At 37.9% G+C, this 22,967-nt stretch overlaps 2 protein-coding genes and 1 pseudogene across 3 annotated transcripts; 1 reads left to right on the top strand and 2 right to left on the bottom strand.

The window, feature by feature from the left end:
* Positions 1-9,193: 9,193 nt before the first annotated feature.
* On the top strand, positions 9,194-11,198 carry LOC133798623 (protein NDH-DEPENDENT CYCLIC ELECTRON FLOW 5). 2 transcript variants are annotated; one of them, XR_009875967.1, is made up of 3 exons: positions 9,194-9,754; positions 9,966-10,646; positions 10,820-11,045. XR_009875967.1 is itself a non-coding variant. In XM_062237023.1 (3 exons), the coding sequence occupies exons 1-3, from the start codon at positions 9,242-9,244 to the stop codon at positions 11,012-11,014; spliced, it is 1,176 nt and encodes a 391-aa protein (XP_062093007.1). In that variant the 5' UTR covers positions 9,194-9,241; the 3' UTR covers positions 11,015-11,198. The 2 variants fall into 2 exon arrangements, 1 of the variants encoding a protein (XP_062093007.1); XM_062237023.1 differs by having other exon boundaries at positions 9,966-10,433; positions 10,820-11,198.
* An 83-nt stretch (positions 11,199-11,281) lies between these two features.
* Positions 11,282-14,022, bottom strand: LOC133798622 (protein SINE1-like). The gene is made up of 3 exons (XM_062237022.1): positions 13,840-14,022; positions 12,031-13,386; positions 11,282-11,925 (listed from the first exon to the last, which is right to left on the bottom strand). The coding sequence occupies exons 2-3, from the start codon at positions 13,348-13,350 to the stop codon at positions 11,464-11,466; spliced, it is 1,782 nt and encodes a 593-aa protein (XP_062093006.1). The 5' UTR covers positions 13,351-13,386; positions 13,840-14,022; the 3' UTR covers positions 11,282-11,463.
* Positions 14,023-20,358: 6,336 nt separating this feature from the next.
* On the bottom strand, positions 20,359-21,337 carry LOC133796234 (protein FAR-RED IMPAIRED RESPONSE 1-like; annotated as a pseudogene).
* Positions 21,338-22,967: the final 1,630 nt, after the last annotated feature.

The raw sequence follows: 22,967 nt of genomic DNA, 5'->3' as shown, positions 1-22,967 counted from the left end.
CGTATGAAGCAGGCTGAGCTAGCCAGGTGTTTTGCTCGCCTTGAAGAGGAGGAGAAAGTTCAGTCATCCCTTGAAATCTCTTTCGCGACGGGTATTGACAGCGTCGACGTGGAAGTTGGGGCCTCCATCGACCAGCAACTCCAACAAGATCCTCCGGCTGCTCTATAATTTTAACTATTTTATTTTAATTTGTAACTTAGGACACACGAACCACGGTTTGTGATGTCAAGACAATTTTTTGCTGCGTGGGCAACTTTTCCTTTTAATTAACAATAACATCCGAGCAGCAACTGCTTGTAGTGTAAAACAATTTACTTTTGATATTATAATATTTGCAATTATTATAACATATGTTCGCATGACCGAACTTAGCATAAAACTTTGTTTTGATTTAACAAAATTCAAACAAAATTTTGAAAAATACTCTAAGTACCGTAGTATGCTTTCCCTTATTTTGCTCGTGTGTTTACATATACTTGTTAATATGCTTTGCTTGCTTAATACCTTATATGCCCCCAAGTGATTAAGGAGCTTAAGGTCCTCGGTCACTTGCCTTGACCAAGACCTGTTCGAACATTACTGCTCATAATAAATACTTGTAAAAATATAGCAAAACAACACATGTAATGAGCAAATACTTGTAATAAATACAATAATTGGCAAGAATAATTGGTTGTGCACATTTCCTTTTATTTCTCATAATAAATGGACAATTGTGTCTGTACAAGTGATCAAAAATTTGATCTTACACTTATAAGCGATTAGTCATATGACTGACTAACCCTTGTTCATAAACTTGTAAAAAGTAAAATTAATACAAGCCAATTCTTTAAAAAGAACTGTTTATTGATAATACTTGCGCAGGTGGTCTCCATTCCAATAGCGAGGAATGAGATCTCCATTTAAGTGAGCAAGTTTATAGGTGCCTGGTTGAAGGACTTCTTCGATTTGGTACGAATCTTCCCAGTTAGGTCCAAGCACTCTAGTAGCTTGGTTGCGGGTGTTAAGAAAAACTCTTCTAAGTACCAAATCTCCCACATTAAATTTTCTTTTGTGTACTTTAGGGTTGAAATATCGAACGACCTTTTGCTGATAAGCTGCTACTCGGAGCTGAGCTTGCTCGCGCCTTTCATCGACCAAATCCAGAGATTCCATCAATAACTGACTATTAACACTTTGATCGTCTACCAACCTTCGATGCAATAGTGGATCTAATTCAACAGGAAACATGGCTTCATATCCATAAGCCAAAGAAAATGGAGTATGGCCCGTTGCTGTTCAATGGGATGTTCTATATGACCAAAGGACTTCAGGTAACTGTTCTGGCCATGCCCTCTTCGCTTCTTCAAGCCTTTTCTTTAGGGTATCCTTCAGTGTCTTGTTGACAGCTTCAACCTGTCTGTTTGCATGTGGATGAGCTACTAAAGAAAAACTCTTGATAATCCCGTGCCTTTCGCAAAAATCTGTGAACAGATCTCTGTCAATCTGTATACCATTATCTGAGACAATCTTTCTTGGAAACCCATAGCGACACACGATGTTCTTGACTACAAAATCTAGCACCTTCTTGGTCGTTATTTTTGCAAGTGGCTCAGCTTCGGCCCACTTCGTGAAGTAGTCAACTAAAACTACAACATACTTGACGTTGCCTTTTCCCGTGGGCAAAGACCCAATCAAATCTATCTCCCATACTGCGAATGGCCACGGGCTTTGCATCTATTTGAGCTCATTAGGGGCTGCTCGCGGTATCTTGGAGAATCTTTGGCACTTATCGCACTTTCGAACAAAATCCACAGAGTCTTCATTCATCGTTGGCCAGAAGTATCATTTCCTTAGGATATTTTTTTATAAACTCTGCCCCCAGCATGGTCCTCGCAGAAGCCTTCATGGACTTCTCGCATTAACTCCTTGGCCTTTTCCTTTGAAACCCAACTTAAGAGTGGCATTGAGTACCCTCTTATGTATTAAACTTCGTCGACCAGGATGAACCGAGTCGATTGCCTCTGGAGGGCTCTTGCTTTGTTTCTGTCCGTCGGCAACACTCCATGCTCTAGGTATTCAATGAAAGGTGTCATCCATGTGTTTGTTTCTTGGATTACCAGGAATGATTCTTCTGCTTGGATGCTTGGTGCGTCCAAACGTTCGATAGGTACTATATTTAAGGTGTCAACATCCTTCGCGCTTGCTAACTTGGCCAAGGCATCAGAATTTGAATTCTGGTCGCGAGGTACTTGCTAGAGGGTATATTTTTCAAATTGTGCCAATAAGTCCTTTGCCTTGTTCAAATAGGCAACCATCTTCAGCCCCCGGGCTTGATATTCTCCAGTAATTTGATTAACCACTAACTGGGAGTCACTATAGATTTCAAGTGACTTTATGTCTATATCCTTGGCTAATCTTAATCCTGCAAGCAGAGCTTCGTATTCGACTTCGTTATTGGACGCCGTGAAGTCGAATCTGATTGCACAGTGGGATCGATGTCCTTCAGGCGTGACTAAGATCAAACCTGCTCCAACATTGTGCTCGTTGGAAGATCCATCTACGAACAATTTCTAGGAAGGAATTTGGCTTTGGAGTTCAGGCTCTTCTATCGGTTCGGTATCCTGGAGCCCAGTGAGTTCTGCGACAAAGTTTGCTAGAGCATGTCCCTTCACAGTCGCTCGTGGTGAGTAAGAAATATCGCACTGTCCAAGTTCAACTGCCCATTTCAATAATCGTTCGGTGGCTTCTGGTTTCTGCAGGACTTGCCGTAGTGGCTGGTCAGTGAGTACTACGATGGGGGTGAGCTTCGAAGTATGGTTGCAACTTTCTGGAGGCTAAAATCAAGCAATAGGCTAATTTCTCAATGGGCGGATATTGCAGTTCTGCTCCTACTAGCCTCTTGCTTATATAATACACAACTTTTTGCACATGTTCCTCCTCTCTGATCAGGACAGCACTATCAGCATACTCGGTGACTGCCAAATAGATGAACAAAGTTTCTTTCTCGACTGGCTTGGACAAAATTGGTGGTTGCGACATATGAGACTTTAGAGCCTAGAAAGCTTGCTTGCACTCTTTCGTCCACTCGAATTTCTTATTGCCACTAAGTAGATTAAAAAATGGAACGCACTTGTCCGTTGATTTGGAGATAAATCTACTTAAAGCGGCAATCCTCCCGGTTAAAATTTGAACATCTTTTATTTTTTCTGGCTACTTCATCTCGATCAGGGCCTTTATCTTTTTGGGATTAGCTTTGATACCTCGTGAGTTCACTATAAATCCCAAAAATTTCCCTTATCCAACTTCGAAGGAACACTTAAGGGGATTCAGGTTCATCTGATATTTGTTTAAGACGTTGAAGCACTCTTGCAGGTCCTTGATGTGTTCTTCTGCCTTCTTCGACTTAACCAGCAAGTCATCAACATATACCTCAATGTTTACGCCGATCAGCTCTTTGAACATGTGATTGAATAATCGTTGGTAAGTTGCACCAGCATTTTTCAAACTGAAAGGCATTACTTTGTAATAGTAAAGCCCTGTATCGGTTCGAAAGCTAGTGTCATCCTCATCAAGTGGGTGCATACTGATTTGGTTGTATCCAGAGTATGCATCCATGAATGATAGGATCTCGTGCCTTGAAGTGGCATCGACCAGCTGGTCGATCCTTGGGAGTGGGAAACAATCCTTCGGGCATGCTTTATTGAGGTCTGTGAAATCCATGCATGTTCTCCACTTGCCATTCGGCTTAGGAACCAGTACGGGATTAGAGACCCACGATGGATAAAACGCTACCCTGATGAATCCATTCTTCTTTAGCTTATCGACTTCTTTTTTTAATGCTTTTGATCTATCCTTGTCGAGCAACCTCCTTTTCTATTGTACTGGTGGAAAACTTTTATCTATGTTCAAGGCATGGCTGATAACTACTGGGTCAATCCCAACCATATCTTTATGCGACCAGGCAAACACCTCTTGGTTCTTCTTCAAAAATTCCACCAGCTTTTGTTTTGTTATTGTCTCTAAGTTTTTACCGACTTTCACAACCCTGGTCGGATCTACCTCATCAAGTTGGACCTCCTCGAGGTCCTCGACTAGTCCTACATCTTCCTCAAAATCCCCAAAGCGAGGATCTAAATCCCTATCCTCACTTTGGGCAACACCCTATTTGGTGACCTGCTCACCTGATTGGGCTTATATTTCATTGGCCAATAGCAACCCTTTCTCGTCTCCTTCTCCCGATCCACCCCTTTTCGCCTTGGTAATCGAGGAATTATAGCATTCCTACGCTTCTCGTTGGTTTCCCAACACGCTTCCTACCCTTGCGTCGATTGGAAACTTCATGGCGAGGTGCCAGACCGAGGTTACAGCTCGCAGGTCGACTAGAATAGGCCATCCAATCACAACATTATATGCAGAAGGACAATCAACTACTATAAAAGTAGTGAATAATGTCTTGTTCGCAGGTGTAGTTCCTGCTGTGACTGGAAGCCTGATTGACCCCGTTGGCGCGAGCCCTTCGCCAGAAAAACCATAAATGGTTTGGTTGCATGGCTCCAAATCCTTCACTGACAACTTCATCCTTTCCAACGAAGACTTGTACAGAATGTTTACTGAGCTCCCTGTGTCCACTAACACCTGCTTAACCATCATATTGGCAATCTGGACGTCCACGACCAGAGGATTCGAATGGGGAAACCGGACATGCTGAGCATCAAGCTCAGAGAATTTAATCATTTCTTCATCTGTTCGAGCTTTCTTGGGAGTTCGCTGCTCTACATTTAGCATTTCAATGTCTTGTTTGTGGCGTAAGGCTCGGGTGTATCACTCCCTTGCCTTCCCACTATCACCTGCTAGGTGTGGGCCGCCATAGATGGTCATCAATGTACCCACCACTAGAGCTGGCTGTAAAGGGGGCGAGCGTTGGCGTACAGGTGCCTGCTCGTTGCCTCCTTGACCCTCTCTTTGAGAATCTCCAGTGGCTCGTACATATCTTCTTAGGTCTCATTATCTGATAAGGAACTCAATTTCATCTTTAAGATGGTTGCACTTGTTGGTGTCATGACCATAGTCGTTGTGAAAACGACAAAACTTGGTTGTATCTCTCTTGGAGATATATTTCCTTATCGGAGATGGTCGCTTGTAAGGGACAGTAGTGTTGGTCGCCTGGTACACTTCTGCTCTACTTTCGACTAGGGCGTATAATTGGTGAACCTTGGCTTGTACCTGTTACTTTTAGGGCGTTTATTCTCAGACGTTGACGGCTCGTGGTTAGCCGCTTTTCCACCGTTTTTCTCGTTGTTTTTGCCGATGCCATTGGGTTTCCCCGACCCATTGGCGGCTTTGGCAGGATTTTCCTTCGGCCCCTTGTCGTCTGCAAGCGCCTTCCTTTCGTTAGCAATCGACTCTTCGAGCTTGATGTACCGGTCTGCTCGGTCCAGAATTCTTCAGTGCTCTTCACCCCATTCTTCCTTAAACTATTCCAGAGGGGTGAGTGGCGTCGTACTCCAGCAGTAAGTGCCATCATCTTTCCCTCATTACCAACTGTCTTAGCTCTAGCAGTGGCTCGCATAAAACGTTGGACATATTCCTTCAAGGATTCTCCCTTCTTCTGGCGTATCTCAACCAGTTGGTTGGCTTCAGTAGGATGTACTCGACCAGCGTAAAACTGCCCATAGTACTCTTTCACGAACATTTCTCATGACACTATGCTAGCAGGAGGGAATTTGAAAAACCACTCCTGAGCAGTATCGAATAAAGTGACCAGAAAGATTCTGCAGCGAGCATCATCCGACACCTTCTGGATGTCCATTTGTATCTCGAATTTATTCACATGAGATACTGGGTCTCCAAATCCATCAAAGTTGGGTAATACTGGCATCATAAATTTGCTTGGGGTTTTTGCCATCGCTATTCTTTGTATGAATGAAGTGCCTCTTCTTCGATCATACTCGATGTGGGATGTTCGGCTCCCCACTAACTGCTGGACGGCCTGATTCAGCGCATCGATCTGGGCCTGTACAATGTCTGGTACTGTTGGGGCGACCAATGCGGAGGGTTGTACTCATCGTGCCTTTCTCATCTATCGTTGAGCACGTCCCTCAAGTCATCATCCCTACGCCTTTGCTCACTAGCGCCCAGTCGATCAAAGACGTTAGGTTTCCTAGGTTGTCCATCAGCAGCTCGTTGGCTTATTTTCTCTTGGTGGGGGATTCCGTTCTCCACCCCTCTCTCCTTGCCTTCAACCAGCATTTCCTCTGTCGGAATCAGCTTCATTGTAGTCATGGCCATCCCTAAAATACGACCGACTATGGCGCGACCTGCTGATTGCACTATTTCCTCCTCTTGCTGGCACGTCCCGAGCGTCAGGGGGAGGCCTGCGTTGGTCGGTGGGTCCCCTGGCATTATTATGTCGTGGGGGGCCCCTGACCGCAAAGCCTGACTCAACTTGCCTTCTGCTAGCAGAAGGACGTTGTCCCCTGCTCGGTGGATTTGGCTCCTCAGTAGTTTGGTGTCTAGGGCTTCGGGGAGGCTGCCCGACCCTATTCTACCTTTGATGCTGGGGATTATCTCGACCAGCACGAGAAGGTGGTTGCTGCTCAGGATCTTGAAATGGAATATTCTGTTGAGCAGAAGGAGGTTGCTCCGGCCTTTGAGGGCTTTCCGATTGAGGTGGAGTGTGGTGATGTTGTGGATGATTTGGAAGTGGACCTTGTTGTGGTGGTACACTTGGTGGTTGATCTGGTTGAGAGGTTGGCGTAGGTTGTCCCCGGGCCAACTAAATGGCTGCTTCCAGGGCGGTAGTGGCGTCTCTCTGTCGGCGGTCCATGTCGACCTACTGCTCATTCAACTCTTGACGTTGTTGGTTAATTTCCCTCTGCTGCAATGCCATCGTTTCAGCCACATTCTCTTGATTAGCCCTCAAATCGGCTAACTCCTCCTGCAACACCATAAATGTTGTCCTCAAGGTCTCAGAATCCATTTCCTCCTTTTCAAATTCCAATTGTGGCACATCTGCAGCCACATTCTGTGGAGGAGGCTGGGTTGATGCGGCACCAGAAGTTTGTCCCGTCTTTTTGGATGTTTTTTCCATTTGATCTTTTTCGGAAGTCTTGAGTTCAGCTCTCAATGAAAGCACCAAAATGTTGACTTTCGAATTGGCCAACGACATAGAGTCAAATAATACGATAGAAAATGAGATGAAAATCAAGATGAAAAGATAAACGACACAAACGATTTATAGTGGTTCGTCCCCAATAAAATGGTAATGACCTACGTCCACTTAGTGTTCTTATTGATATAGAATTCCAAGAATAGTGATCAATAAACTAGGGTTCACGAGTTTCACAAGATCTCGGATGAATACAATTGTGGTGGATAACAACACTCTTTTTCCCTCTTAGAATCCCTAAGCTCAAAAGTTCAAAGCCCAAAAAGTCCCATCCCTTGAGCCCCTTGATTCTTATTTATAGGCTCAAGGAGTTTTACATGGGCCAATGAGCCTTAATTACATTTAATAGGAATGTATCTAAATAATAATAGAAATTACAATTAATACGTAATTACAAGATTTCATATCTGAAGGAAATAAATGAATATTTGTGACCAGGTTGGTCGCCCATAATTATGATGCCTGATGAGCCAATGATCTTCGGATCGAGGGTCGAGCAGATTATACTCACTTAAAACTACCACGTGTAAGCCAATCTTGCCACATCATTAGGTAGTTCGTTTTTGGGTAAACAATGTGTATGGTAATTTCTTAGTGTAACTATATTTTTCTAAAAAGACATTAGTATGGTTAATAGGAGAAAACACTTTTCTCAAAAAAAAGAGAGAACACGGTAAATTAGTAATTAGTTATCAGCTCACAAAATTGAATTTATCAGTTAGATTTATAAATATTTAGATAGTTTAGATATTTTAGTAGTTTAGATATTTTAGTTTTTTCTTTTTTAATTATTAACTAATAATCATAAATTTGAAAAAGAAGAATTTAAAAAATGTGAAAATTTTTTAAAATAGAAAAAGTAATTTGGAGCAATTTTAGAGTATCATACCATCTCCTTGATGTTCTCCTTCATATAAATATATAGATTTTATTTTTTAATTATTAATTAATAATCATAAATTTGAAAAAGAAAAATTTAGAAAATAGAAAGAGTGGTCACATCATCTCCTTAATGCTCTCATTTATATAAATGCTAGGTAGAAGCAACGTGCAATGTACGTTTCTTTAGTTTTAAAGTTGTAATTAAACATTGTCTATATTTTTAATAAAAACTGGTTCACTATTTTTTTTAAAATATATATATATAATAGAATGAATTATAGTTCTATAGTACATATAAATATTTTTATCAATAATATTTGCATATATGATATTTAAACACAATGTTGACATAAATATATATTTACATGACTACATGACATATATATATAAAATACAATAATATTTAAAAAGAAATTAATAATAGAAATAAAATAAGAATAGAAAAAGTCATAGTGTAAATAGTAGTATACATGCATCAATTTTTTTTAGTTTCTAATGTATCTCACAATGTCCTTTGGTGATTTTGATGAAGAGAAAAAACTCCAATCACTTTAAAAAAAACAAACTATCATACAAATTTATAAGTTAAAAAATGATGTATACCTTTATTATATTTTAAATAAATATGATTTAATTATTTAAATTATCATAAAATATCTTTAAAATATCCTATTTTAATTAATTAATTTATTTTTGTTTGTTATAGTTTTTGAATTTGACACTGATAATAAAAGATTATATGTTATATGTTTAGTATATTATTAAGTTTAAGTTTAATTAAATTTTATTTAAGTTATAAAATTAATGATTTTATTATTTTTAAATAGTTATCATTGTAAAATATTTTAGAAATATCTTATTTTAATTTGTTTTATTATTTATTTATTTTTATTTAAATTTAAGTCATGTTTACATAGTTAAATACAAAAATATTCCGTTAATTTTAACGGAAAAAATAATAAAAAACCTTTAGTTATCTTATTTACATATTTTTTTTATATGGAAGAGATATAGATCATATTTATTTATTTATTTAAAATTTAAATAATAATTAAAAAAATATAATACTTTTTAAATATATTAAAGAGAGATGAAATGGTGAAATTTGATATGAGCATGGATGAGATATCCTAAAATTACAAATATACCCATTATCTGAAACCAAAAGATAAAAAAGGGTAGCAAACGAGAGAGGCACAGTACCATTCCATGGCTAGTTTCACTTCACTTTTCTTATCAAATCCTCTTCATTTTCCCACTACAAAACTTGCTACCAGTCAAACTTTTTCCTCTTCTTCTCTTTCACCAGATTACATTCACTTCAAATCAACTAATGACAAGAGAGAATTGATACTTCCAAGAGTGGCTTCAATCCCATACAATCCTATCAACGTGGATTACTTGGAGGAAGAGTTCAGTGGCCATGGAGTCACCTTCCAAGGCATTGGGGACAGCTGTGTTGCTAATATGGCTCTGGAGAATGGAAGCACAGCCATTCTGATGCTGCCAAGTGGCTTAATCACCTCTTACAAGGCTGCCATGTGGCATGGAGGCACGGACGAGATGCTGCACTCTTCTGTATTCGAGGAGGAAAAGGGCCCTGCTTCTATTCAGGGAGGGGTTTCTTTAGTCTTGGACTTCACCACTGGGGAAGGTCATTCTTGGTCTCCAACTAACTGGGCACTTCAGAATATTAGTGGGGATTCTCAGCAGTCCATTCAGGTCTTGTTTTTTTTTTTTGGGTGGTTACAACTCTAATCTATGAAAAGATAATGACATTTTAATTGTTTTTCTTACTTGTATTTCTCAATTTGACTGAGTTTGAAGGTTAAATAAAACAGAAACTATTTCATTCAAACAATTTTCTTATATGTGTTTATGGGCTCTTAGTAAATAGAATTTTAAGCCAGACCTTTATAATTAAGAAGTGCAGGTAGAACTTATCAGCAGTGATTCAGGGGCCATGGTTGAAGTAAAACACATTGTGACTCTTAAAGAGGATGAATTAAGCTCAGAACTTGTGATATCAAACTCTAGCTCTGCCCCAGTTCAATTGACTGGGTGTGTTCTGAGCCATCTGAGGGTGAGCTCCCCTGATGCAACTTATGCAATCGGATTAGAAGGATCGGATTTCTTCTGCCGGCCTCCATTTTCATCAAACTTTGGAATTATTCCTCCTGACTTTGGCCAGAAAATGGGATTTGGTTTTGGCCAAATGTTGAATCAAATTGCCTTCTGGCGTCCAAATAATAATCAAAGTAATGGTGATCAAACAAAGAGCAACCAAGGTGATTCTGAAGAAGAATTGGAGGGTGAAGAAACTGACAATTACAAACATTTAAGAGAAGAGATGAGTCAAATCTACACTAGCGCTCCACGGAACATGACAATTATCGATCGGGTACTTATTTAAAATCTAAACTCCATATTCTCATATCAAGTTGAATATTCAAATATCATGGTAGGTGCACGTAAATAGCTTTGTTTGACAACTATTCTGTTTTTGCTGCATATTGGTTGTTCATTTTAATTCTCATTCCAAGTCAATGGGGGCATTTCAGTGTGACTGCTGAGCACCACTTTCCCCTCTAGAGTGGAGTTCAGTTTTGATATGGTAAATAAGATAATAAAGACTAGAAAAGGGAATTTAAAAGAGAAATCCCAGGCCAAAGAGCCATTCACTGAAAAAAGCTATCAATGTAAATTCATTTTTTAACTTTTTTAATCATGTTCTTTTCCTCAATCTGATCATTGATGTTGCTTTCAATCTACATCTGCCATTAACAGGGTAGAAGAAATTCAGTGATAGTTGGAAGAAAAGGATTTGAAGAACTGTACTTGTTAAGTCCCGGTTCAAGTCATGAACTATATGCCAAGTACTCTTATATATGTGTTGGCCAGTCAGCCATGCTTAAGCCGATAGTTGTGGAAGCTGAAAAAGTGTTAAGGCTTGGACAGGATTTGTACAATCCAAATCTCTAAGTCATGCCTCAAAGATCATTTTAACATATCATCCATAGACAATAAGCTGTATGGAAAGAAAGTGAATTAATGTAAAAAGTGATTTATATATATGTACTGAAGTATATATATGTATTACGTATTTATTATTTGGTTGAGCAAACCAACCAAACAAGAATGAAAAGAAAATTAACCTTTCTCGATACTTCGTTACAATTAAAATAGTCCTATTTTTTCTTCCAGAAAGCATATTATTGCACCAATTTGGTTGAAAGATGCACAATGTCATAGTCCAATCTCATTTCACATTATAAAAGTAACAAGATATAATATCACAAACAAAGTTTCTTACAAACAAAAGACGGTTTTCCTGTTTTCATTTAATATAGCATCTATAGAAGAGTATTGGTAATCCTGGTCTGCACCATTAAAAGATTGCATATGCCTAAAATAAGTAAACTAAAACTAAATTAAGTTGGAACAAGATATCCAACCTCATCTTGATTACTTAACCAAAAGAGTGGAGTAAAGATAGCCAGTGCTGCAAAAGATAGGCTACAAACTAATTTTAGAGCCACCTTTGAATGAGCGGTTTTGTTTTCAGCAACTACTTCCAGAGACACTTGCAAATCAGCATCAGTAGGAATGTCTTCTGTTGACGAAACAGATTCAGAGCTGCCTAGAAATTGCTCAACGTCAACATGCAAGTTCTCATTATCTCTACATTCATAATCATCAGGTGAAATACAGTTATGGTCACATCTAGAATCCGAATTCCATTCAAAATCATCCAAGGAATGATTTCTAGACCTTCTAGCTTGTTTTCCAGAACAAACTGAGTTCATTTTGATTGGTTCCTGAAATGAGTGAACAAGCTTCTTCGGAGTTCTAAAGATATTGCTGTTGTCAACATTGATTGGGGTGTGTGGCGTCTGATACACAAAGTTTCACATATGTTAGCCCTTACAACAAATAAATAATATATTAAAATGTAGTAAAGTATGAGATTGACACTGAAAAATGCTTGAGTAACTTACTAAAGGACTGCTAGTAGTGCCACTAGAGATTCTATTTCTGGGAATGCTTTGTGAGAATCCTAAAAATTCATCATAATTTTCTTTGTTATCAGCAAACTTATTTGTACTAGGTTGCTTGTTAGAGATTCCACTTGCTTCAGCAATTCCAGAGAAAAATCCATCCTTGAGAGACACATCAACACCTCCATTGTCGTAATTCCAAAGCATCCTATCAGTACCACTACTATCACTATCCAAGTATTGAATATCCTCTGTTGATAAAATAGGAGAGTCAATCAACGAGTCATATTCAGGAAAGGAATTGAAGATTTGTGGTCCAGGTGATGCATTTGATTGATCTCTAGCAGTCAATATAAACTTCTTCCTGCCATTGTTTCCCACTCTAAAATTTGGTCCAGTGACCAAATCAGACACTTTCTCAAAATTCAACCCTTTTCCTGCAGCTACTCTCCTTGCAGTTTGCAAAGCTTCTAAAGCAGCCCCCTTCACAAATGCCATCTGATCAGATTGACACTTCTCCATCTCCTGAATTATCAACTGAAGCTCTGAGCATATGCTCCAGGGGTCTAAACACTTCATCAAAATGTTAACCATTTGAATAGCTGACAACCTCTTCTGAGAATTCCCCTGTTCTATCCCAGCATTTACTACCTTAAGTCCAGATTGTATCAACAACCTCGCATATGGTTCAACAGCAACAGCATTGCGTTTTGCTAAAGCCGTGACAAGCCCCATATGTGCATTGGTCTGACTGTAATTCTCCACCAAAGCCCCAGCAACATTCTGACAAACTTTGTTAACCATTTCATACGAAGAAAAACGCCAGCTGTCATTTTCCACAAGAGCCTTTAAGCAAAGGGCAGCTCCTGTAGTGAGGCACTCTTGAGATCCCAGGAGAGAATCTGAAAGAGGATTGCAGAGTGAATGAATTATAAGTCTCTTCTTTTCTTCATGAAAGCTTGGGTCGATACCATATCTTGCAATAGCCATAACAACCTTTGAGCAGGCCTGTTGAAGAGGGAAAGATCCTGCACTCGAAACCAAGGTCTTGATTATGGTTGTCATTATGTTGTCTATCAGTGGGACTATTTTGGTGCCGTGTACACGGGCGAGGACTTCGTAGAGTGAGATCGTGCATTCACCAGACAAAGACCCTGCTTCTTTCTTCTGAGAAACTTCAGCAATGAAGAGAGGGATCTCCTTAGAATCCAAATCTTTCACAAAGGATTTGAGTGCTCTCATTGCGGCTTTGCGACTATCAGCATCTTTGTCAAGATTTTTCAACTCTTCCTGTAGTATTGGATATAGATTCCTACCCATTGTTGTCCTTGAATTACCAAAAAAAAGAGTTGTCTTCTGCAAAATTTTCAGAACAGACAATATTAATTTATCTAACCTACTCAAATGCTATCTAACATACTCAAATGCAAAAGGGGAAAAAGTTTCTGCTAAAACTACATTGTATCATTTAGAAAAAAACAGAAAATTGTGATGTCGTTTTGAAAAACAAAAAAACAAAATCAAACAAATGGGCTTATTAAAGAGAATTCTACTCTCAAGTTCAAACGAGAAAGACCCAAGAATCGCTTACGAATGCACCTCGATTATTTCTCGTTACATTTTTCAGGTTCTAAATAACTGAAGATTTTCATAATTTTATTTATTTAAAGAAATAAAAATAAAATATGGCTATCACTGATCTTGAAACATAGGGAACCGATTGAAAAGAAATATTTATAGAAAGAAGAAAAAAAATTATAAAACGCAAACAAAATTTATTAAAAATATTCTGTAAATAAAAAAAAATACCTGAAATTACTTGGGAAGAACCTGAATGAGTGCTATTTGTCTAGCTGACTGTTTGGTAAGAAAGAGAGCAAAGGAGTAAGAAATGTTTTGGAGGATTTAAGTTTAAATCGGCGGGCTATGGAGTTTTGTCTAACGGAAAGATTTTAGCCTTGGAATCAATTTCAAATCTTTTTTAAATTCCACCGCTATCCTTTTTGACATGTGGCTCCATTTTACATTTTAGAGGCTTGGTAACGACTGACTATAGCTCAACCAATATTAATATTACAAATATAGTGATATTTGCAGCAAGAATTCTTAATTGTTTTTTTTTCGACGCACATATATTTTTAATTAAAAATTTGAGTAAATAGTGGTTAAAATAATTAATGTTTTTAAAATATTATATTTTTATACTTATTTTTTTTTGTGATAAATATACTTAATATTTTTAAAATGTTACACTTTTATACCTATTTTTAAAAATTATTTTGAGAAACAATAAAAAAGTGTTTGGGAAAATATAAGATTCTAGTTATTTTTAAAATTTTAAATTATTTTTACTTTCAAAATAATAAAAAAAATAAGATTAGTAAAATTAATCAAAATAATTAAAACTTATATTTTTTCTGTACTTTAAAAAAAAACTTATATCTTAAATTAATGAAAATATATAAGTTTCTAATTATTTTTATTATTAATGTTTAATTTAAATAGTTATTTTGAGAAAAAATAAGAAAGAGAAAATAATTTAAAATTTAAAAAATAATTAAAATTCTATATTTTTCCTTAACATTCTTATTATTATCAAAAGGGAGATTTGCGGCGAAAATACCTAAGTTGTTAGTTTTATAACACTTAAATACATAACTCTTGTTTTTTGTGGTAAAAATACATTCCGTCAACAATCCTTGGCATCCGTTGGTACCTGACCGTCAAGTGCCATGTAGAGGTAAATCTGGCGATTTGTAATTGGTCCACATAATTTTAAATATTACAGGTCACCTAAATCCTTTTTTTTTAAAAAAAAGTTTCTGATATAATAAATTATAACTAATAAATAAAACTAAAAACTTAACCATCTGAATTAAAAACTTAACCATCTGAATAAAAAACTTAAAAATTATAAACCCCATCCTTCGTGTACAATTTGAAGAAAATGAAGGTCTAGGGCATAAAAATTTGAATGTGACCATGGAACAATGGAGCTGCAATTGTCGGCCATCGAAAGCAGTCGTCATCAAGACTTCTTGGACCAACGATAATCCTAGAAGAAGATTCAAGTGCTGCCATAAGTATCGGGTGTGGTTAATTTGTAGTTTTTTTTTGAAAATTTTGGGTTTGTTCATCTCTTCTTGAATTCTACTGGTTTGATGATTTCTTGTGTTTATAGAGTAATGGTGGTTGTGAGTCGGGTGTGGTTAATTTGTAGTTTTTTTTTGAAAATTTTGGGTTTGTTCATCTCTTCTTAACTTCTACTGGTTTGATGATTTCTTGTGTTTACAGAGTAATGGTGGTTGTGGGTATTTCTCCTGGTTAGACCCTCATATGTGTGCCCGAAGCAAGGTGGTCATACCTGGGTTGTTGAGAAAAATTAAACAGTTGGAGGATGAACTTGTTTCTGGAAACACACATGTCGATTGGAGCACACAGCAAGCTTTGAGTGATCAATCTGTGGGAGAGGATATGATTTTTGTATCTGATGCTGATTGCAAGGATGGAGTACAGCATGAAGATGAAGTTAGGGTGGTAAAAAGTAATAAAAAATTATGGGTTGTAGCCATTGTAGTAGTTTTAATATGTATCAACAAATGGTTTTAAGTTATGAGATATCATTGTAATGTTTTGTTGTAAATTATGATCCAATTTGTTGGACCCTTTTGTAAGTGTTATTTGTTTAAATTGAATTTGATGGTTTATTTTTAATCTGGTGGTTTTAAGTTTTATATTTGTATTGTGCAATTCCTAAAGTAAAAAAATAAACAAGTGTACTTCATTAAGATGCAATACCAGAGTAAGAACCAGAACCAGATAGTATTGACATCAAGTTTAAAGGTCATGTTGTCCATAACTAGCAAACAAACTAAGATCTAATGCCTATTTGGTTTACATCAAGTGCAAAGGCCATGTTGCCCATAGCTATCAAAAACATAAGATCTAGTGAAGTCAAGTATTTACAAAATCATCAAAAGTCCCTAACTAGACATAAATTAGTTCATTCTCTATCTTCAAAAGCTTTGTCAAAAGTGTGAACATTCTTCTAGCAGGTTGTCTAGGCATGTTATGTGGACCTAGTCGAAGGACCACCTTGTTGAGAAAGGTCATGTTGTCTGGCTCGAGTTTTGGGACCCCCTTGTTGAGAAAAGCTTTGTTTTTGCTTTGTCAATCGTTCTTTTCTTTTCTTTGTTGCTTTAGTGGGATTTGCAGCCGGTGGCCTACCCCTTTTCTTTTTAGCAGGAACCTAACAAATAAAAAATTCATGGAGTTAATCTGGTGTAATCTTTCATCAATGCATTACCTGAGCATTTGTTATAATAATGCATTACCTGAGCATTTGTTGGGTTGGGACATGTTTTGCTTGTGTGGCCTGGCTGTTTGCACTTTTTGCACAAGTGGATCTGACCAAACCTTCGAGTTTTTGTTGAACTTGGGGGTGGTTCATCAGAATCTCTTCTTCTGGCCTTTTTTGGTCTCCTTGGCAGATTAGTTTCAAAAGGTGGGTATATAGGGTGCAAACCAATCTCTGCCCACTGCTCTGGGCTTGGCATAGGGTATATGATTCCTGCATAAGCTTTCAGAAATGCCTCTTTCTTATAACATTCATGGATATAGTCCATTATCTCTGCCCCACTTGTCCATATGACAGCCAGTGCGTGACCACACAGGATACCAATGAGTTGAAATCTTCGGCAACTGCAAGTCCTTTTTAACAAATCAACATCAAATGACTCATTATTTGGGCAGTCAACTTGAAATTGATAAGTTACATCCCTAGTAGTCAGTTCTTGGCAATACTCTTGTTCTTCTCCACTACTTGCAATATTCTTTTCCCCACGGGATGTATCCACTTCTTCAGACTTTCCCACTTATTGAAAAACCGACTCATTAGCCAATAACGAATCTTATCTAGCAAAGTAATTATCGGCTTGTCCCTAGCATCAACTATTGCAGCATTAAAAGATTCACAAAGGTTGTTTAACAACATATCACATTTCACCATTTCACTAAAATGTGACCTAGACCACTCGGATGGAGTCTTTAGTGCCAACCAGTTGTAAGCATTTTCACTAGTTTCCCTTAACTCTCTCATCCTCTTTTGAAACTCTGGAATAGTGGTTGCCTTTGCTGCTGCCCATAGTTGTTGTTTCAATAACAAACCTGGGTGGTCTTTCTTGAAGTTGGAATGCAAGTGCCTAACACAATTTCTCACCTCTGCACCCTCAAAAACAGAAGCAATAGCATTCTCCAACCCTTTCTGCCTATCGCTCATCATAGCAAACTGAGAAGGCCTGTCAATATCTAGATCTTCCTTCAACAATTCTAAAAACCAAGACCAAGTGTTAGTGTTTTCTTTCTCACAAACTGCATAAGCAATAGGATACATTGAGTTTGTTGCATCTATTCCTACTGCAGCCAAAAGCAATCCTTTACAATACCCTTTGAGGAAGCACCCATCAAGACCAATGAGTGGTCTACAGCCAGATCTGAAACCTTCCTTACAAGCTTTTAAGCAGATATATACCCTCTCAAATATCATTTTTCCTTCTACCATATTTGATTTGATGATGGCAGTGCTACCTGGGTTTGTAGCCAATATCATTTTGCAGTAGTCTTCCAAGATAGCATACTGCTCAGAGACACTACCTTCAAGCAATATTTTTGCTCTGGCCTTTGCCCTGTAGAATACCCAATTAGAAACATGTGAGTACTTGGTTTTAGTTGTCATCTCTCTAAAAGTCTTATACTTCATATCTGGATTGATTCTGAATTGCTCTAAAAAATACTTAGATAACCAGGGAGCATCGGCATGACTATTATTAAGGACCAAACCACAGTTGTGGTTATCTACTAAAGTCTGCACTTTGAAAGTAGTGTTGTCAGCTCTTGAAACACTTGCATACAACAACCAAGGACATTGTTTAGCTTTGCATTTGACCCTAATTCTTCTCATGTCATTGCTTACATATTTAAACTCTCTATTACTTTCAATAAAGTACTCTTTAATAGCAGTCCTAAGTAGTTTTGCAGTCCCAAATTCCATTCCCAATACAAATTTGAAATCCTTAAAGTTGGACCTAGGGTTGTAATGTATTTTTGACTTCCTAGGCCCAACCTCTTCACCATCACTTCCAAGACTTTGCAAGTCTTCTTCAGTGTCCACCCCATCTGACTCATCTCCCTGAACACCTTGGCTGCACAAATTTGTCACACTGCCCCACCATTTAGTTGGATCAGATGGCCTACCCATCTCTTTTTCTGCCTCAACCTCTTGCTCATACTCCTCATCGTTTAACTCAAAGTCTTCCTCTTGCAAACACCCTCTTGTCTGCCTCTGATTAGAACTTCCAGGCATCTCATGTCTTGCATCATTCACTTCATCTGGTAGGACCTCCTCATTTTGTGTGTCAGCTTGAGGTATGGGTGCATCATCCCCAGCATCCATTTCAACAACTGCTTCCTCACTATCCGAAGCAAAATGGGCATAAAAATCATCCTCATTCCCATTCCCTTGTTCTGCCTCATCATCATCACCATACTCAGTTTTCTCACTATCTGATGACAGTTCCACTACAGGTATACCCACCACATCAGGTACCACATCAGTATCGAATGGTAATTCCTCAATCACACATCTCCTTAATATTTTAGGGGGAGGGTCAGGTATATGGGGTACTGCAGTGGGGTCTTCCTTCCATTCCAAACCAAATGTAGCCTCAGGTAGGACCAAATACACTTCAACCTCTGAAATTCTCAGTTCATGAAGTATTTATGAAGCTTCCTTAGGCCCAACAACCATCTTCCCAGCATTAAGATGCTTCCCATGTGACTTATATAGAAACCTGAAAGGCATAGAATAACCTAATTTGCTAGCAATATCCTCTAGCATAAGCCTGCTGAATTTTCTCTTCGAAACATTGTCAAAGTAGTCTATTTTCCCTTTATCATATCTTTTATTACCAAAGGGCGTGAACCAATGCCCCCTATGATGCAATTTGACTGTAAACTTCTCACAATTTTCACCTGTGTAAATTAAAGTACAATATACACCAAAACAACAGTACACAGGGGAAAAAAACCAAATCAAAAGTAGTACTAGTGAATAAAATAGTCAACAAAGAATCAGATGCACTATTTTACTCCACAAAAAATGTCAAAACCCCAAAATGGTCACATAGAGATTCCCACAAAAATCCATACGTATGGACCCCACTGTATAATCTTAAATATGCTTTAAAGCATCTCCACCAACTAGAACCCCAACAAACTTGATATAAAAAATGTAAAAAAATTAACTCATTTATAACCCCCAAAACCGAACCCCCAAAACAGAACCCCCAAAACACCGACAAAAAATTTGAAATGGGTTCTAGCAAACTTACCATACGCTGGTGGTGGGTCGTTAGGTCCCCTACGTTTCGCCATAATGATCGCCGTCAACGTCTGCAACTCAGTTCGTCTTCCTCCTTCGTCCGAATGCTTGAAATCGTTTCTTCACTTGAAATCGTTTCCTTCTTCCTCATTCAGAAGAATGCTTTTCATCTTCAACTTAGTTTTTCCAGTTGTTAGTTTTTTTTCATTCAGATGGTTAAGTTTTTTTTTTTTTGAATTAAAGATGGTTAAGTTTTTAGTTATATTAGTTTTTAGTTTTATTTATTAGTTATAATTTATTATATCAGAAACTTTTAAAAAAAAAGGATTTAGGTGACCTGTAATATTTAAAATTACGTGGACCAATTACAAATTGCCAGATTTACCTCTACATGGAACTTGACGGTCAGGTACCAACGGATGCCAAGGATTGTTGATGGAAGGTATTTTTACCGCAAAAAACAAGAGTTAGGTATTTAAGTGTTATAAAACCAACAACTTAGGTATTTTCGCCGCAAATATCCCTTATCAAAATAATAAAAAATATGTATAAAAGTGCAACATTTTACAAACATTGAGTGTATTTACCACAAAAAAAAGTTATAAAAGTGCAACATTTTGAAGACATTGAGTATATTTACAAAAAAAAAAATGGGTATAAAAGTACAACTTTTTGAAAACATTGAGTATTATAGCCGCCATTTACTCTAAAAAAATTTAATTTGAAATTCTTTTAACGAAGTTTTATTGTTCACACATGCATCAAAGAAAGAATTTATACTTTCAGATCGTTGAATTGTAGACATTCTAATAAAAAAAGTGTCTTTCACGTAAGTTGGTATCCAATATGTGCGATCTTCAAACAAAGATTCAAGTCATTCATTATCTTCAAGTTGAAGTGTTTCAATTATATTCTTCTAACTATATTCAAAGTGTTCCTCAGTCCATGAATTATACCCTCATGAAATTTGCATTTTCTTTTACAACATGTTCAATCTTTTCAAGAATCTTCTTTAATATATGCCATAAAAAATGATGCTTTGAGTGTGGGAAAACAATCTTAATTGCAACTTTCATAGCTTTGTCTTGATAAGTTAAAATAACACCAAGAGCTTTTCCATCCATTGCTCTAAGCCATGTTTGCATTAACAAAACAAATGTTGAAGTAGTTTCATTTGCAAGCAATGCACATCCAAGTATTTTAGATTGAAAATGATTATTCACTCCAATACATGGAGCAAATGACAATTTGTACCTATTTGTAATATAAGTTGTATCAAATGAGACAACATCTCCGAATTTTTTTATAATCATCACAACTTTTAGCATCTATCCAAAAGACATTTTTAAGACATTCTCTTCATCTAAATCCATTGCATAAAAGAAATTTGGATTTTCTTCTTGCATATGTATAAAGTGCTCAAGCATTGCTTTAACGTCACCTTGCCAAGTGCTAAATATCTTTCTTTATCCAAGTGATTTCTAATATTCTTTTCAATGTGTCCAATATTTTCATATCCACCATGTTGTTTGGCCATTATAGCATAAATTTTGCATGTGCTTACTCCAACCGCATGTAAGACATCAATGTGATATTTATCGGATGAGGTAATGCGTCTAGACATGGAAAATAATGAGCTTGACTTGGATAAACTTCATGGTTATGTTCCTTGATGAAATTGTGAACATACCATTTTCCATTCAACCTTCATTTTACATGCAACATGGCTTTACAATCCGTCTTTAAACATGAGCGTTTATTACTAGCACTAGATTTTCTTTTAACCCTATATCTTGCACAAGCAAATCTTACATCAATAATTTCTCTTGAAGTCTTTGACCGACGACTATGCATTATTGAGATACCAAATCCAATAGACTTTGAGTATTTCAAATAAAAGGAATGTGCATTGTTGACTGCGTTTTTCATTAATAATATTGTAAAGATTTGTGAGAGCTAAACAAAGTATGTGGGATGTTTCTAGTGCCCTAAATAAATGGATATACAAAGTGTTTTTGTAACGCTCTAGATAGCCAAGACTGTTACACTGTGTGTTTTAAATAGTGTTAGACTCTCTAAATGAGTCTCTTGTCCATAAACGTGTAACTAAACGTGATTAATAGTTTAGGGTTAAAAATTTTGGTCAAAATGAATAACCATTTCATTAAAATGTTTACGTTCATATATGGGATCCCAAAATAATGCTTAAAATGTTAGTTACAATTCAAAAGTTACAACCAACCAACCTAAGCAGAAAAATAGGGTTTGACCGTGGTGGTCGAGCAACCACATATGTACACGTCGCCACCGAAGCTATCCAATTCATGGCTGATATAGCTTCCCTTTCCCCTTACCTGCACCACATAGCACCCATGAGCCAAGGCTCAGCAAGAAAACTTAAACATGCTCGTAAGTAGTTAATAACATATTACAGAATCATAATAAGCATGTCTAGCAGTAATAACCCTACTCATGCATGCATTCTATTAAGATAAGTGACTACAGTGTCACATCGGCGCCCGTTGCCCTAAATACATGACCATAGAGTCACCCCAGGACCGCTGCCCTAAATAAATGACTAATAAGTTATATCGGGCGCATTGCACTAGGATATATAATCAATCGCCCCTTCAACTCCTAATCTGTTGGAAGACTCAGTACTGGATCTATAATCAATCGCCCCTTCAACTCCTGGAAGTTATTCTCACACCTATCTGACCACGCAAACTTCTAGTTCTTGTATGTCTGTTCCTTCAGCAGGGTAGTAATCCTTGAGAACCTTTCCACAAAACGTCTGCAATAACCTACTGTTATCCCCAAAAATTGGAGATCGATGACGTGGCAATAGAGGTGACAAGTGGCAGTAAAAGACACATTAATAGTCAATAAATATATTGACTCCTCAGAGTTGTGAGAAAGTGACCCGGTTGACTGGTGAAGAGTTTGGGCTGCTTGAGAGATGTTATAACCAAGCCAAATACACCCAAGGAGAATACTTGGGCTAAGAGATCCGGTCGGACCTTATTCTGAGGAGTCCAAGTGATGGGCTCGGATCCTAGTCCGAGGAATGCCCTAAAAGATGGGCTTGGATCTTAGTTCGAGGAGGGGCACAAGTGATGTGCTCGGACCTTGGTCCGAGGAAGGCACTCCAAGAGGTCCGATCGGACCATGATCCGAGGAGAAGCCCCATGAGGTGTGGCTCGGACCTTAGTCCGAGGAGAGCCTAGGGAAAGTGCACAAGAAGTCCGGTCGAACCTTGCTCCAAGGATGGCATTCCAAGTGATTATCTCGGACCCTAGTCCGAGGAGTGTCCAAGTGATTGGCTCGGACCCTAGTCTGAGGAAGGCCACAAGTGATGGGCTCGGACCCTAGTCCGAGGAGAGGCCACAAGTGATTGGCTCGGACCCTAGTCCGAGGAGAGGCTTCAAGTGATTGGCTCAGATCCTAGTCCGAGGAGTGTCCAAGTGATTGGCTCGGACCCTAGTCCGAGGAGTGCCCTAAGAGATGGGCTCGGACCCATGTCCGAGGAGAAGCCCCATGCATGGCTCGGACCTTAGTC

This window comes from Humulus lupulus, chromosome 8, assembly GCF_963169125.1.
Source record: "Humulus lupulus chromosome 8, drHumLupu1.1, whole genome shotgun sequence".
NCBI lineage: Eukaryota > Viridiplantae > Streptophyta > Magnoliopsida > Rosales > Cannabaceae > Humulus > Humulus lupulus.
Note: the sequence above shows the minus strand (reverse complement) of the source record. Positions and strands in the feature narration are given on the sequence as shown.

What these genes read in the sequence shown, in the direction of transcription:
- LOC133798622 (XM_062237022.1), bottom strand. Translation starts at nt 13,350, where the DNA reads ATGGGTAGGAATCTATATCCAATACTACAGGAAGAGTTGAAAAATCTT. An exon ending in GCACTACTAGCAGTCCTTTA is followed by an intron (nt 11,926 to 12,030) that starts GTAAGTTACTCA and finishes TTTGTGTATCAG; the next exon opens with ACGCCACACACCCCAATCAA.
- LOC133798623 (XM_062237023.1), top strand. Translation starts at nt 9,242, where the DNA reads ATGGCTAGTTTCACTTCACTTTTCTTATCAAATCCTCTTCATTTTCCC. An exon ending in ATTCTCAGCAGTCCATTCAG is followed by an intron (nt 9,755 to 9,965) that starts GTCTTGTTTTTT and finishes TAAGAAGTGCAG; the next exon opens with GTAGAACTTATCAGCAGTGA. An exon ending in ACATGACAATTATCGATCGG is followed by an intron (nt 10,434 to 10,819) that starts GTACTTATTTAA and finishes TGCCATTAACAG; the next exon opens with GGTAGAAGAAATTCAGTGAT.